The sequence below is a fragment of the Chaetura pelagica genome, unplaced genomic scaffold, assembly GCF_000747805.2.
Source record: "Chaetura pelagica isolate M959 unplaced genomic scaffold, ChaPel_1.0 scaffold71, whole genome shotgun sequence".
Lineage (NCBI taxonomy): Eukaryota > Metazoa > Chordata > Aves > Apodiformes > Apodidae > Chaetura > Chaetura pelagica.
This window is the reverse complement of record NW_009952435.1, coordinates 1,753,056-1,767,181: the sequence shown is the minus strand read 5'-3', so window position 1 is coordinate 1,767,181 and position 14,126 is coordinate 1,753,056. Positions and strand designations below refer to the sequence as shown.

Below are 14,126 nucleotides of genomic sequence, written 5' to 3'. Positions count from 1 at the left end.
AGGCAGCAGCGAGATGGACCTGTCTCAAGCAACAGGACTGATTTTGCAAGCTGGGGTGGGGCACTTCCCTTTTTGGCTTTTCTCCTTTCTCCCCTCTGTCTGCAGCCTTTACACACTTTTACTCTGCCTCCACCCAGCTATGTGTGAGTTGCAGCAGACTGATGTAATGGCAAGCTGTTGTGGTTGGCTTGGCGGTTCCTCAGCAATGCTTATATCCATGCTCTCAAATAGTTAAGCTCCTTTTAAGGAAATAAAGCACTAAATCAACTCAGAGTGATGGCACTTGCCTGCCCAGTAACTAGCTACTTGTGCAGGTTACCACCTCTGAATGCCCAAGGCTGCAAGGGAAGACCCCAGGATGTGAAGGCAATGCCAGGTTCCCAGTGATGCCAGGCACCAAGGCTCTGCAGTTACACAGGGTTCTGCTTCAAGAACTGGGTTGTGGGAGGGATGTTAACCTCAGTCACTGGAGGACGAAAATGTCAAAAAGCTCTTTCCTTTTAATGTCTCTTCCCATACTAGTGTCCTTTATTTTAAACAAATACAGAGTTTCTAACTTCATATAAATCTCATCTGTCAAGCTCAGGAAGTGTGGGGTAGAAGAGTGGAGTAGAAGAGTGGAAAATGATATGGATTGAGAACTGGCTAAACAGTAGAGCCCAGAGGGTAGTGATCAATGGTGCAGAGTCCAGCTGGAGACCTGTAACTAATGGAGTTCCCCAGGGATCAGTGCTGGGTCCAGTCCTGTTCTACATCTTCATTAACGATCTGGACAGAATGTATTCTCAGCAAGTTTGCTGATGATACGAAGCTGGGAAGATTGGCTAATTCACTGGAAGGCTGTGCAGCAATTCAGTGAGACTTGGACAGACTGGAGAGCTGGGCAAAGAGGAACCTAATGAGGTTCAACAAGAATAAGTGTAGAGTCTTGCACCTGGGGAGGAACAACAATGTGCAGCAGTACAGATTAGGAGCTGATCTGCTAGAAAGCAGCTCTGTGGAAAAGGATCTTGGAGTCTTGGTGGACAACCAGTTATCCATGGGACAGCCATGTGCCCTTGTGCCAAGAAGAGCAATTGTATCCTGGCGTGCATTAAGAAGAGTGTGTCCAGCAGGTCGAAGGAGGTTCTCCTCCTCCTCTACTCTTCCTTAGTGAGACCCCACCTGGAGTACTGTGTCCAGTTCTGGGCTCCCCAGTTCAAGAGGGACAGGGATTTACTTGAGAGAGTCCAACAGAGGGTTACAAGGATGATTGAGGGACTGGAACACCTGTCTTATGAGGAAAGGCTGAGAGACCTGGGCCTCTTTAGAGAAAGAGAAGACTGAGGGGGGGATCTTATGAATGTATACATTGTGTCTGAAAGGGGTGGGTGTCAAGAAGGAAGAGCCAATCTTTTTCATTTGTGCCCTGTGACAGAATAAGGAGCAATGGATGCAAACTAGAGGGCAGGAAGCACTTCTTTACTATATTTATTATAATGGTTACTGAGCACTGGAACAGGCTGCCCTGAGAGCTGTGGAGTCTCTTTCTCTGGAGAGTTTCAAGACCTGTCCAGATGTGTTTCTGTGTCACCTGCCCTAGATTCTGAGGTGGTCCTGCTCTGGCAGAGGGGTTTGACTCGATGAACTCCAGAGGTCCCTTCCCACCCCTACCATTCTGTGATTCTGTGATTGATGTCTAGGTTGACTTGTTACTTTTTTTGCATCTTCTGTCAGTTGTCCAACAGTTTCAACTCAACTTTGTGGGATGAGTTCTCCCCACCTCTTTCTCTCAGAAAGAATAATATCTGTATGCCTTACATTTTTCAGGTCCAGACTGTAATCTCTGACTATGGTGGTGATCACTTTTTCATGAGAAACCTTTGACTTCTATGTTTTAAGTCTACAAGGTCATCTTCAGCAGCTGCCTGTGCAGAAATGGAAAGCCCAGAGCCTCTGTCTGAGGCCAGTAACACTGTGAGATGATGTTTTTGCTTTTTATTCATCAATGGCCAGCTATGCTATGGGCAGTAATGGATAAAGGAAAGTACTGCTTGCCTCTCCAGGCAAATGCTACCACTGCAGCAAATGCCTTTTTCTGGCATTTCTTTGTAGGCTCTGACTTACAGCTCACTGAATCATTAGTTTCCTGCACATGGCTTCAATTAGGATCCAGTCCCAGGGCCAAAACAGCCCTAAACTGCAACCGTTTACCACATACAGGATGTTGAGCACTGATAATCCACAAAAGGTGCACGCAACATTTAACCTGAAATTTGAATGGAGACAATAAGAATCAGCAGAAGGTATTTCAAATCAGCTCCTGTGTTATGGGTAAGCATGGGAAATAGGGCTGCCTATCCAAAACAGGCTGCAAAACACTAATTCTTAATGGAATAGAATTTCAGTGGGATATATATTTCTGTCTTGCATCAAAATTTCAAAAGTATATTTAGGAGAGACGGTAAAAGTCTCTAGTGCTTCAAAGAGCTGTGAAAATCCAGACCCTTGCTCGTCTGAAAATGTCTGTTTTCTAGAAAAGCTAAATGTAGAGCAGGTGCGTGAGCAGAGTAAAAAGGTAAAATAATAAAAAAGTTATAGGTGCCAGACCAGCATGAGAAGAAAATTAGGCGTGGAGAAGAAGACAAGGAAGGAAGAAGATCTAGTAGACAGAGCAGCAGAAATAAAGTTTGCAGGAGGAAGCTGCTCAACACATAGTGGCATTCTGTAAGTTACAACATTAAAAACATAACAAGCTCATCAAGGAAATGAAGCGACATAGCAGTCACCAGAACACATCTTTTAATATGTTTCTGCTTTGCTGTGCTGCTTGGGGTTATTACTAGAAACTGTTGATGACTTTACTTCCACAAATGACCTTTTTACACCCACTTACGATTTTTGCATTGGTCAGAAGGAAAGCACGTCTTGAGTTCCTCTGTCTAAAGACACAAGTCAAAGCACACTTTTCATGAACCTCTGAGTACATTCCTTATGAAATTTGCACCCTCTCTAATATTTTTAAGTGAGATACTCAAAATCTGAAGGCAGCCGATAAATAAAATAAAATCGGGGAAGTAAATTGAGTACTTTAACTTCTGAAGTCTACTACACCTTCATTCTCAGGGTAAGAGTTGTTTCAAATGGTTCTCTCTATTAGGTCTATAGCACCATGTTCAAGTCTCAGTGGAGGGTTGTAAGGAGCAAGAAATGAGACTTTTGAAAATGTGGAGGAAGTACAGCATATTTTGCTTTTCTGAAAATAGCTTATTTCTCCTAATCTTTGACCTTTAAAATGCTAAATTGATGAAAAAGGTAATTAAACTTTTGACTCTGGGGTTAAATGTTTCATGAAGTGTTACTACAAATACGAGTGAGCAAATGGTCATTTGAACATTTTTATCTCACAGGGTGATTAAAATAAACAACATATTTCTCACCTAATTTTAGTAAGATGAAGAAAATACAATGCTTACTCTTTTCATTTAACAAACCTGAGATTTCTGTTGTTACCTCTAGAACACTACATGTACAAAGAAGTCCTCCAGAGCCTAGTGGCTCTCTTCCATAAATGTCTGGCTCTAATTACCTTTCCTCAGTGCATGCTGGATGGACAGCTGATCTCTAAGGGTGTTGCAGATTAGGTGGAACTGCACTGTAAATCATATGCTGAAATACAGCAAAGTGCACAGGGGATTTTCTCAGATGGGACATTAGGAAAGAGAAAAATTGCTGCTTAGTTGTATCTGCTGTTGTTCATCACCTGTCACTTATAGGCTACAAGATACGTAACGACATCAGTGGGTCTTTACAATACTCTCCCACCTATCTGTTGTTCTTCAAACTGCTTTTTCCTAAGTTTGGTGATAGAGAGAAACAGATCTTAGGACTTAGAGATAGCAGGTTGCACTGAATACCAAGCCAATGCCTACATAGAAAGACAGCCCCCTTCATCCCTAATACATCTATGGGTTCATATGGGCCAAACACCACTCCTGAGGTATTGGTTTATCTCCAACAGATTTTATTTTTTTAAATGATGATCCAGAATGTGCAGAGCAACCATATGTCTCCTGATGTTTTGGGCATGTGGTCAGACCCTTTTCATAAAAAAGGAAAATTAGTTTTTTCAGTATACTGTTTTCAAAAAGTTAGTTTAGTGCTAGAAAAAGGAGCAGCAGAAGATGTAAAAGTGTATGCAGCTTTACAGAAAAGAAAAACATTGCAAGCACCGGAGTTGATACCACAGTTAAAGATCATCCATAGAAGAGTACTGTGAATTGTCTTTGTTTCTGTTTACTATGGTAAGTATCTCGTTACAAGATGTGAGCCTTCAAAACCAAAGAACTATGGATAGAGAAAGTGACTGTAGAAAAAGTGCTGAAGATAGGACTTGGAAAATCTAATTTATTGCTAAGTGCACAAAGTAAAGCTAATGAGAGTAACATATGGAACTTATTACATTTAGGACACCAAAGATAGCATTTTCTCCTTATTTTATTACAGTAATTTCTAATATGTGTTTATATTGATATATAATTGAAATTTGGGGAGAATAATTACAAAATCAGCAAATATAAAACTCATCTTTGCTGGTTCTGTATGATATTTGTGAGGTGAAGTAAATTCAATACAATAAAAAATCCTGTTTGTGTTCAAACAAGGTATTTTTTTTAATATATTATTTTTTAAATCAGAGTTTAAGTATTTGTTTAATTACTGGTTAAGTATTTGTTTAATTAATGGTTTAATTACTGTGGGAGAAAGGAGGCTTAACTCATTTTACTGAGTTGATGCACAAGCAGTAAAGGCAAGAGTTTTTCCTTTGGGCTGAGAAACAAAGCAGTAGATAAGTGATTTGATTTTAAAGCATTTTTTAAAATCAATTTGTTTATAAGGTATGTCAAATCATGTTGGAGCTGAACTTTATGCTCACATGTTTGGTAAGAGAGGATCAAGTGGAAAGGCATAAGATGCTGCATTCTCAACTAGCTAGTGCTGACATTTGGGAGTAGTCTCTATTCCTAATGTTGACACTGTCCTTGCTGTATTACCTTGATTTTGTTATTTTGCTTTCTGTGCCTGCCTTTCCACATACCATTCTTTATTTGACTTCCTTAGGCACAAAACACTGAAAGGCACCTGCAAACTTTCTATAAATAGTTTTCCACCCTGGTCCTCATTCTTACAACAGGAATATGAAAACGATGAGCTACACTTTTATTTGTGGATGAAAATATTTTGGCAGCCACGCCTCTCCTGAAATATTTTTATCAGAAAGTGCATCAATCACAGCATTCTGGGAGTCATTGTGCTTTTTCTTCCCTTTTTTAATTTTTTTTTTTTTTCCCCTACTAGTAAACAAGCTTCATACTCTAGTCTTTTTTTAGTGGACTACATGTGAACTAATGCATGCAATAGTCAGGAGCATTGGTAGTCTTTGGTGTGGAGTCTGGGATCCCTGAGAATCATCAGCATTTTGCAAAATTATCCCTGGAAAAGAATTTATTTTAATCCAACAGACTTTATCAGTTGTGGACTTTTACCCAGAAGAACAAAATTCACATGTTTTCTGAAGTTCTCCCAGTTAAAAACAATAAGGGTAAATAAAGATCAGATATTGGAATCTGAAAAGTATGAATACTATGTGTGTTCTAATATGGCATTTCTAGAGAAATCAGAATAACAGATAACATTCAAGATAGCATTCAAATTAATAATATAAACAATGCTAAAAGTACCTGAGAGTTTATTGATTTTTATCAAATCTTAGTTCAGATAATTTAGACCTGGCAGCATGTATTTAGTTCCATTTCCTACAGAGAATGAGTACCATCTTTCCTGGGGAGAACTGCATGCTGTCAGTTATGCTTTAGAAATAAGATAAATGACAGGATCTTTATGACTTCTCTGTGGATGAAAAGGCTCGTCCTTCAAATTGCCTTTTCCAAAGAGAAAGTTCCACAAAAAACAACAAGCACCTGAGTGATCCTGTGCTGAACTAGGTGAAAAGGCACATGACCTACTTGTATAATGTCTTGCTATATAGTACTTTAACATTATTGTCATATTATACTAAGTACTGCTATTTCTTATCACAGTGCAGTAGTCATCTTACCCAAGACTCTCTCATTCTTAGCACTCTGTTGTCCTCCAGTACTAGTTGAAAGGTCTTCTGGTACAGGCATAGGTTCATCTGCATCATCTGGGACATCACTAATTGGAGGACTTTCCTTTCCTAGTAGTGAAGAAAGTAGCATCAGTGAGTCATGAGTAGCCTCAATTTCAAATACCATAAGAGGAACCACAAACCAAGTAAAACTTAACAAAAACCCTATACACTAATAAAAGCATGACATTCTTAGGACCAAAACATGCTGTTCTGGAGAAAAAGCTTATTTTCAATACAGGAGGATTGTATTTGAGAAAATAAAGCATAGCCAGTGTCTCTTCCAAGTCTGGATACACAGTTATCAGTCTTAACATTTTGGATATCTGCAACACAGATGGGTATTTCAGAGCTGCTATGCTCAGAAGATCTACTTTAGCCAATGTAGACTGACAAATTACAAAAGTTATCAAATGGTCATATATTGTAAAAACTTTTTTTTCTTCCACAGATGCTCCTTGGGAGCACATTGGGATTTTCTTCAATGACATAGTGAAGTCTAACCCACAAGTATTCTGGAGCTCTAACAGAACTACCAAAAATTTTTTTTTTATCTTAACCTAAAAATTCAACTACAGCTTTAGCAAGCATCCCTAATACCCTCAGATCAAGATTTGGCTGGTCCTTGTGCCTACAAGTAATTAAGTGCCTGTAGCTCCTGGGACATCCTAAACCATGGACAATTAGCAGAGGTCAGTCAAAGCATGACTTCAAGGGTTTTATGGTCTCTTATTTGTAAAAGGAAACAAACCCCAGTATCCTGTGCTCACAAGGTTTTGCAGAGGAAAACAGTCTGGTGCTTTAGTATAAGTAGTATGGAACTGGTTTAGTTAAGTTTTGTAATTCCAGAAATGATGAGGTTTTTTGCTTTAGTTTTCAGTCACAGCATACACGTCCTGCCCATGGTATTATCTTTGTCTCATAGAGCTTCTTTTAAAATGACCTCACATATTTATTATGGGTATTATAGTATTCTTAAATGGGCAAAATCACACCCACTTGATGCAAGTATAAGAGAGTAGATTGCATAAATGGAAAAGAAGGACTATTAATTTTGCAACAGAGGAAATTTAAAGCAGGAAGTAAGTTAATTAAAATAGTTTTTTACATTCATTGTTTAGCTCCCTATGTAATTGTTCCTGTAGTTTTCTGCACTATTTTTGAGGGATTTAAGGAACTTAAAGAACTGACAGTGATTTTCCAATACAAGTCCCATCCTGCCAAGCTGAAGTATCTCTTACAGATAGGATGAGGAGAGATAACTGAAATATTTCAGCTTTTTCAAAACTTCCACATCCAACAAAACGAAACACACACAAAAAAACCCAACACCCCCAAAGCCCCAAAGCAACAAACAACAAACAAACAAAGCAAAAACCAAAATAGTTTTGGCTTAGTCTAGATTCAGAAGAATGCTCACGCTAAAAACCTGAAGGTTTTTTTGGCTACAAACCAATACAAACATATAATATCAGACCTATGATATAAGGGGTGGCAAACAGAATCAGAACTTTTTCTGTGTCTAATTAGGCATCCTACAGTAGGCAGGCTAAGTAGAATGCTTTGAAGATAAGTCAAACCAGTCTTTTGGAATAGAAAGCTGTTAGTAGATCAGTACTTTCACAGTTTATGGTGAACTGTTTGGATCACTAAACAGATATCAGTCTTCTACTTGTTAAATTAATAGCAGTTTGCACAGGTGGCATGTATCAGACTAGCATCATGGACCTGGTGGGGCAGAAGCTGGAGATCTGGTACTCTTCCCTCTTTGCAGGAGACTGCAGTTAAGAAAACTTAGTAAACTTGTCTTTAATGACTCATTCTGTATCACTTGATTTCTTCCTGTTACACATGCTTGAGAAATCCCTGAATGCAAAAAGGCAGGGTAAAAATAGTGGATTTAAAATAGATATACTTGTTGAGCTCTGTGTCTTGGATTCCAAGATACTTGTATTTCATGCCTTAACTACATTCAAATTGTTACACTATAATAAGGTCACCACTGAATGGTAATCTTACAGATACACAATTTCACTAACATTCTTTTGCCAATGAATTTAGAAATGGAAAGGGGGTGGGGGAAAGGAGGGAACAGTTTCCCACATCATTTCTAACAGGCATGTCCAGAACAGTAACTGGTCAAAGAGATGGAGCTAAAAAAAGAAACAACCTAGAACTGGGGTAAATTATTACAATGTCACATAACAGCAAACTACTGTAGATTTATTCCATTCCCATTTTATGTTTTTGCTCAAAAAACAAGATGTGAAGAATAAACAATGCACTCCAATCTTGGAGCTGGGGGTTTAGGTGTCTTTAAAGAGCCACCTGACACACCAAACAAAAAAGACAAGTAACTGTAGAAGCTGAAGTTCTGTTTCTGGCACTGCCATTGATTCATTATGCTATTGGTTAAATCATAAATAGAGCTAACTTCAAGTGCAGGCCCCATTCAACTTGAAGCTCTGAAAAACAGCCTCAGATTTCCAAACACTGTCATTTCTGTATGGGAATTATCAGATAAGTGCCTAACCTATCAACAGTGGCAAGCAAGACCCTCAACTTCTCTCTACTTGAGCTTCCTCATCTCTGCCCTGGTAATATGAGGAAAGAGAGGAAGGGAACAAAGTGCCCAGACCAGTAAGGTTTTATGCATCCTTTATTCCTACCAAAGGCCATAGCCTGGTGTTTCTTTAACATCTCTACTCAGTTCTGAGAGTCGTTCAGTTAATGCCAGGATGGTGCTGGAGGTACAATTATGAAAAAGTAAGACAAGGCAGGATTTCTTACAGAAGTCCTCTATCCTCCAGAAATTCTCTATCCTTTCACAACCTAATATGGGGTGTATTTAATCCTGAAGGTTGTTCTTATGGAAACACCAGAGAAGTTATGCAAGAAAAGCAACATATATATTTTTCTGGATGAGAGTCACAACCCAATTCATGTTCCCTTTTTATTAGCAGAACTTCAAACCTCTAGCAATGAGAAGAGAGTTGCTCTGGGACAGGAGCCAAGCTCTCAGGCAGGAGATACCAGCCCAGGATACACTCATTTCCACCTTCCCAGGACCTAGCAAATGCAAAACTCTTCCTGCTTTTGCAGAGAGCAGCGGAGCCTGGTTGGTTTTAATGTTAGATGTGGAAACATTTGTACTATTATTTTCATCTTCCTTAACTGTCAAGCCCCAGAACAGAGAAAATGACAGACAAAGAAAGAGTGAGAGGAGAGGAGAGGAGAGGAGAGGAGGAGAAGGAGGGAAGGAAGGAGGGAAGGAAGGAGGGAAGGAAGGAGGGAAGGAAGGAAGGAAGGAAGGAAGGAAGGAAGGAAGGAAGGAAGGAAGGAAGGAAGGAAGGAAGGAAGGAAGGAAGGAAGGAAGGAAGGAAGGAAGGAAGGAAGGAAGGAAGGAAGGAAGGAAGGAAGGAAGGAAGGAAGGAAGGAAGGAAGGAAGGAAGGAAGGAAGGAAGGAAGGAAGGAAGGAAGGAAGGAAGGAAGGAAGGAAGGAAGGAAGGAAGGAAGGAAGGAAGGAAGGAAGGAAGGAAGGAAGGAAGGAAGGAAGGAAGGAAGGAAGGAAGGAAGGAAGGAAGGAAGGAAGGAAGGAAGGAAGGAAGGAAGGAAGGAAGGAAGGAAGGAAGGAAGGAAGGAAGGAAGGAAGGAAGGAAGGAAGGAAGGAAGGAAGGAAGGAAGGAAGGAAGGAAGGAAGGAAGGAAGGAAGGAAGGAAGGAAGGAAGGAAGGAAGGAAGGAAGGAAGGAAGGAAGGAAGGAAGGAAGGAAGAAAGAAAGAAAGAAAGAAAGAAAGGAAGAAAGGAAGAAAGGAAGAAAGAAAGAAAGAAAGAAAGAAAGAAAGAAAGAAAGAAAGAAAGAAAGAAAGAAAGAAAGAAAGAAAGAAAGAAAGAAAGAAAGAAAGAAAGAAAGAAAGAAAGAAAGAAAGAAAGAAAGAAAGAAAGAAAGAAAGAAAGAAAGAAAGAAAGAAAGAAAGAAAGAAAGAAAGAAAGAAAGAAAGAAAGAAAGAAAGAAAGAAAGAAAGAAAGAAAGAAAGAAAGAAAGAAAGAAAGAAAGAAAGAAAGAAAGAAAGAAAGAAAGAAAGAAAGAAAGAAAGAAAGAAAGAAAGAAAGAAAGAAAGAAAGAAAGAAAGAAAGAAAGAAAGAAAGAAAGAAAGAAAGAAAGATATTGCTAGCTAAGTGAGATATTATCTGCATTCTCTCACTCCTATGGGTGCCGGATACCATTTGGCTAAATGTATGTCAGCTCTCTTCTCATTTCAGAACTGCAACTGCTTGTCTTGTGAAATAACACTTTCAGGAGAAAAATAAAAAGTGTGAACTCTGTGCTGGTTACATGGTATTTCAGTTCCTCTAGGAGTCAGCCATGCCTGGATTCCCAGAAGTGGGAATGCCTGTGTGAATGCATGGTTTGGCTTACTAACATTAGTTTTATACTCTCCTGGCCCTGCTCGCCCCTGCCACACCTGCGAGAGCTACAGCTGCATAAAGCATATGGCTGCAAAACTGCTTTTGAGCTGAGAAGACTGATTATAGAGACCAATTTTATTTTTCGGTTAAAAACCAAAACAAACAAAAAACCCCAAAGAAACAACCTAAACAAATTTTATTTTTTTAATTAATTTGTTTTTAAAACACAAGTATGCTAGTGAACCAAGACGCCCAAATCTACCGACTCAGAGAGTAAGCTACATCTGACAGGCTTTACTCACAGAGCAGGAGAAAGAAATAAAGTTGTTTTTCAGCTGACAAGACAATCCCATACTCCTGGAACTGTGCAATTGTTTATCTGGTTTCTAATAATATAGTAGAGCTCGCTCATCATGTAAGGAAGATTTTCAGAAGCATGTGGATCCCTAGGAGGAGAAGAGGGGAAAACTCTTCTGGATTCACCAGCCTGACAAAGAAGTAGGTAATAGGTAACATACCTTCAGATCCTCTACTTTTGAGGTCTATTAAGAGCTAACAAAGAGGCAGTATTGGTGGAATCTAATATGACAAATTCCTGTTTCCAGAAGGCTGAGTTCATACATACCTCAAATCATATATGAAAGTAAATTAGTAATTTCTTTCTTTGGCCAGTTGTTCACAAATCCAGCTAAAAACCCTATTGAACTCACAGCCTCTGCTTACAGAAAGTACCGGATGCTCAGTGACAGGAACAGTAGGAAGAGTTCAAAGCAGATTTTTTTTTTCCCCCTGTAATGTTTATGTATCGCTTGTCAGAAGTAAAACACTTCTTACACTGATATATATAGATTTTTTATTTTTTTTTTAAGAGAACCCTCTCTCATCACAGAAGAGCACTGCTTTCATCAGCGTGATTTGCTAGAGAAGCTAAATAGCACACTAAAGCACTACAGTAGTTGAAATCTCGGAAAACTTTGAGAACTAATAATTTTATACATAGATACACATCTATTATGTAAATATTTAAAACATTCAAAACAGTGAAGTTGCTTGCAAATACTGCCTCTCAAGGGGAGAGGCAGACCATAAAGACAGAGTGTGTGACCTTCTAATCTAGTCCTTGACTCAAAGCGTCATCTCTCACTACTCCTCCCTATATCAAAAGCAATGCCCTGTAAGAGGTAGCAAGTGCTCAAAGCAACGCTGTTGTAAAAATTACCACAAAGCTTAGGTGTGGGTATCGAGGAGAGCCTGAGCTGCTTCAGAGGAAGAGGTCAGTGCTCCTGCCCCCAGGACCTCACGCAAGAAGGAAAAGTTTTCTGCAGCAGGCAGAGGAGCTGGACTTGAATCATGGCACCTCTCACTGCTCCATGTAGATCCACAATGTTTTATCTGCATAAAGGATTAAAACTGCTTTTTCTGCAAAGGCCAGACATGCTTTAAGCACAGAATGTATAGGACAGGTTTGAGTTCATTTACAAATTGTTTCAGCATGCAACAAAACACTGATGCATATGTATCTCCAGTTACAATTTTAAAATTGTTACTTGAGGAGGGGAGTGAAATGTGCCTTCACAGGGCTGACTAGGAATTACTTCCCTATACTAAATGTAACTGAAAATCTTCTCTTGGCATGAAGGATTATTATGTTGTTGTTCTTTCAAATGGAAAATGTCTTTGATTTTCAATTTTCAGATGACACTAAAAGTTCTTTATTCCGATTTTTGAAAAAACTCCTCAACATTTTTAGAAGTGAGAGAAAAAAAAAAAGGAAAAAAAAGGAAAAAAAAAAAGAAAAAAAAAGGGAAAGAACATTGTGTTCATATATTTCAGGAAAACCCAGTGACCTACCCACCCACGCTGTACCCAGACCTTCATGATCTCCTATAGCTGGCCTCCAGGTCCTGAGGCAGAAGTCCCTGAGAGCTGCCTCTTACAAGCCACACACCCAGGTATCTGTCTGGAGGTGCCACTGTGATGGGGCTGTTTTGCTCCAGGGAGAACACTAAGAGTGAAAACTGAAAGCCATTAACCGTTGCAGCTGCCAACATATTAAGGAAACTAGGAAAGAGACTGACTTGGTCTTTTTCAGCTGCGGAGGCACAACAATATGAATATGTTTTATCTTGCTAAGGCAATTTTTTAAGGAACCTATTGCCAAAGAAGTTAAGAATAAAACCCCCTATAAGAATATCAATATAGGAAGACTGCAAAATCCTATCCATGCCACTATAGGGTAAATTTTAGAAACTTAACTTCTCTGCTGTTTAAATTTTTAAAAAATATTATCATCTTGGACAAAAACAGTTACAAGTGTAAAGCCTCCTGACAATCAGTCCTTTTTTCTTTTTCTTTAAATATTTATAAGTAAAATTAAATGATCTGGAAAAAGTCAAGTAACCCTATGTAGTAAATGCAGTTTTCTTTTAATTAGTATTTTCTCCCTCCCACACGGTGAACTTTGTTTGTTCTATATTTATTTTGTAACAATGAGAATTTTTCTCCCAAAAGGAGGAGTGTAAATGTGCACCTGACCATGCTCAGGGATATGCTACCACAGGTTGAATGCAAAATTACATCTATGCCTCTATATTCCCTTGACTTCTTTATTTACCAGTTCCTTTCAAAAAATCCATGCGCTGTTGGGCTTGATATCAAGTTATATCATTAATTATATCTGAATTCCCACTCTGGTTTTAAAAAAGACCCAAAGCAGTTTTATTGACAACAAGAAAAAATGTATTGTGCTAGAAAGATGGGGAGGAATTTAGTATTTTCTTTGTAGAACTATTTGTTAAGGACCTCACCTGAAACCTGGGACATATCTTGAGCCTCATCTGTTTCCATTTTCCTCAAGTTATCTGAAAAGAGAGGAAGAGCCTTAAGTTAATGCAAAATAACACATACATACATACACAGAAAAAGGAAAAAACCCCACAACAACAAAAAAACCCCAACAAAACAAAACCCCACACATACAGAGAAGGAGAAAGAAGAGGAAAGAAAAAAAAATAAAAATCCAACCACCAAACCCTTTACTATTTAACTACAAGATTATCTGGGAAGAATAATGTATTTTTTCTCTTTATTCCCTCCCTGCATACTTGCTGGAGTATCAGACTGGCACAGACCTTGATCCTTTTAAAAACAGCATTACAAAGATTTATAAAAATATCATTACAAGCACAGGAGGACCAAATTTGTTATTTATTGTTAATTTCCTACTGCATAATAACCCAAAATGCAAACTGACTGCAACAAAATTAAGCAGAAAATTAAATGGCCCTGGGTCATTGTAGGCACAGAATTCATTCTCTTGGTTGATCCATAGTTATGTTCTTTCTAATTTACTGAGCATGCATCGATGAACCTTGAGTCAGCTTGGTGACACGCGTACAATCAGCAATCAAAAAACGAAGCAATTTGCTGAAGAATGTCTCATTTACCCAGGCAGGGCTGCATATCTGAGCAGCAACCGCCACTACCTCCATTAATAATGAATACACCTCCAGCCACAGCAGATGGGCAGAGCAGCAGCTTCAGGCTTTGGCCCCTCGTTCGCCCAGGAG

The 14,126-nt window shown here is 38.9% G+C and overlaps 1 protein-coding gene across 14 annotated transcripts in view; it reads right to left on the bottom strand.

Annotated features, from left to right (window-relative positions):
* IKZF1 (IKAROS family zinc finger 1 (Ikaros)) overlaps positions 1–13,404 on the bottom strand; it is a 58,000-nt gene extending 44,596 nt beyond the window's left edge. For all 14 annotated transcript variants that reach the window (XM_010008342.1, XM_010008328.1, XM_010008329.1 and 11 more), the window contains exons 1-2: positions 13,365–13,404; positions 6,098–6,217 (exon numbers count right to left, since the gene is read on the bottom strand). In XM_010008342.1, the coding sequence (XP_010006644.1) occupies positions 6,098–6,217; positions 13,365–13,404 (160 nt within the window). The remainder of the gene's footprint in view (positions 1–6,097; positions 6,218–13,364) is intronic.
* Between the last annotated feature and the right edge of the window lie 722 nt (positions 13,405–14,126).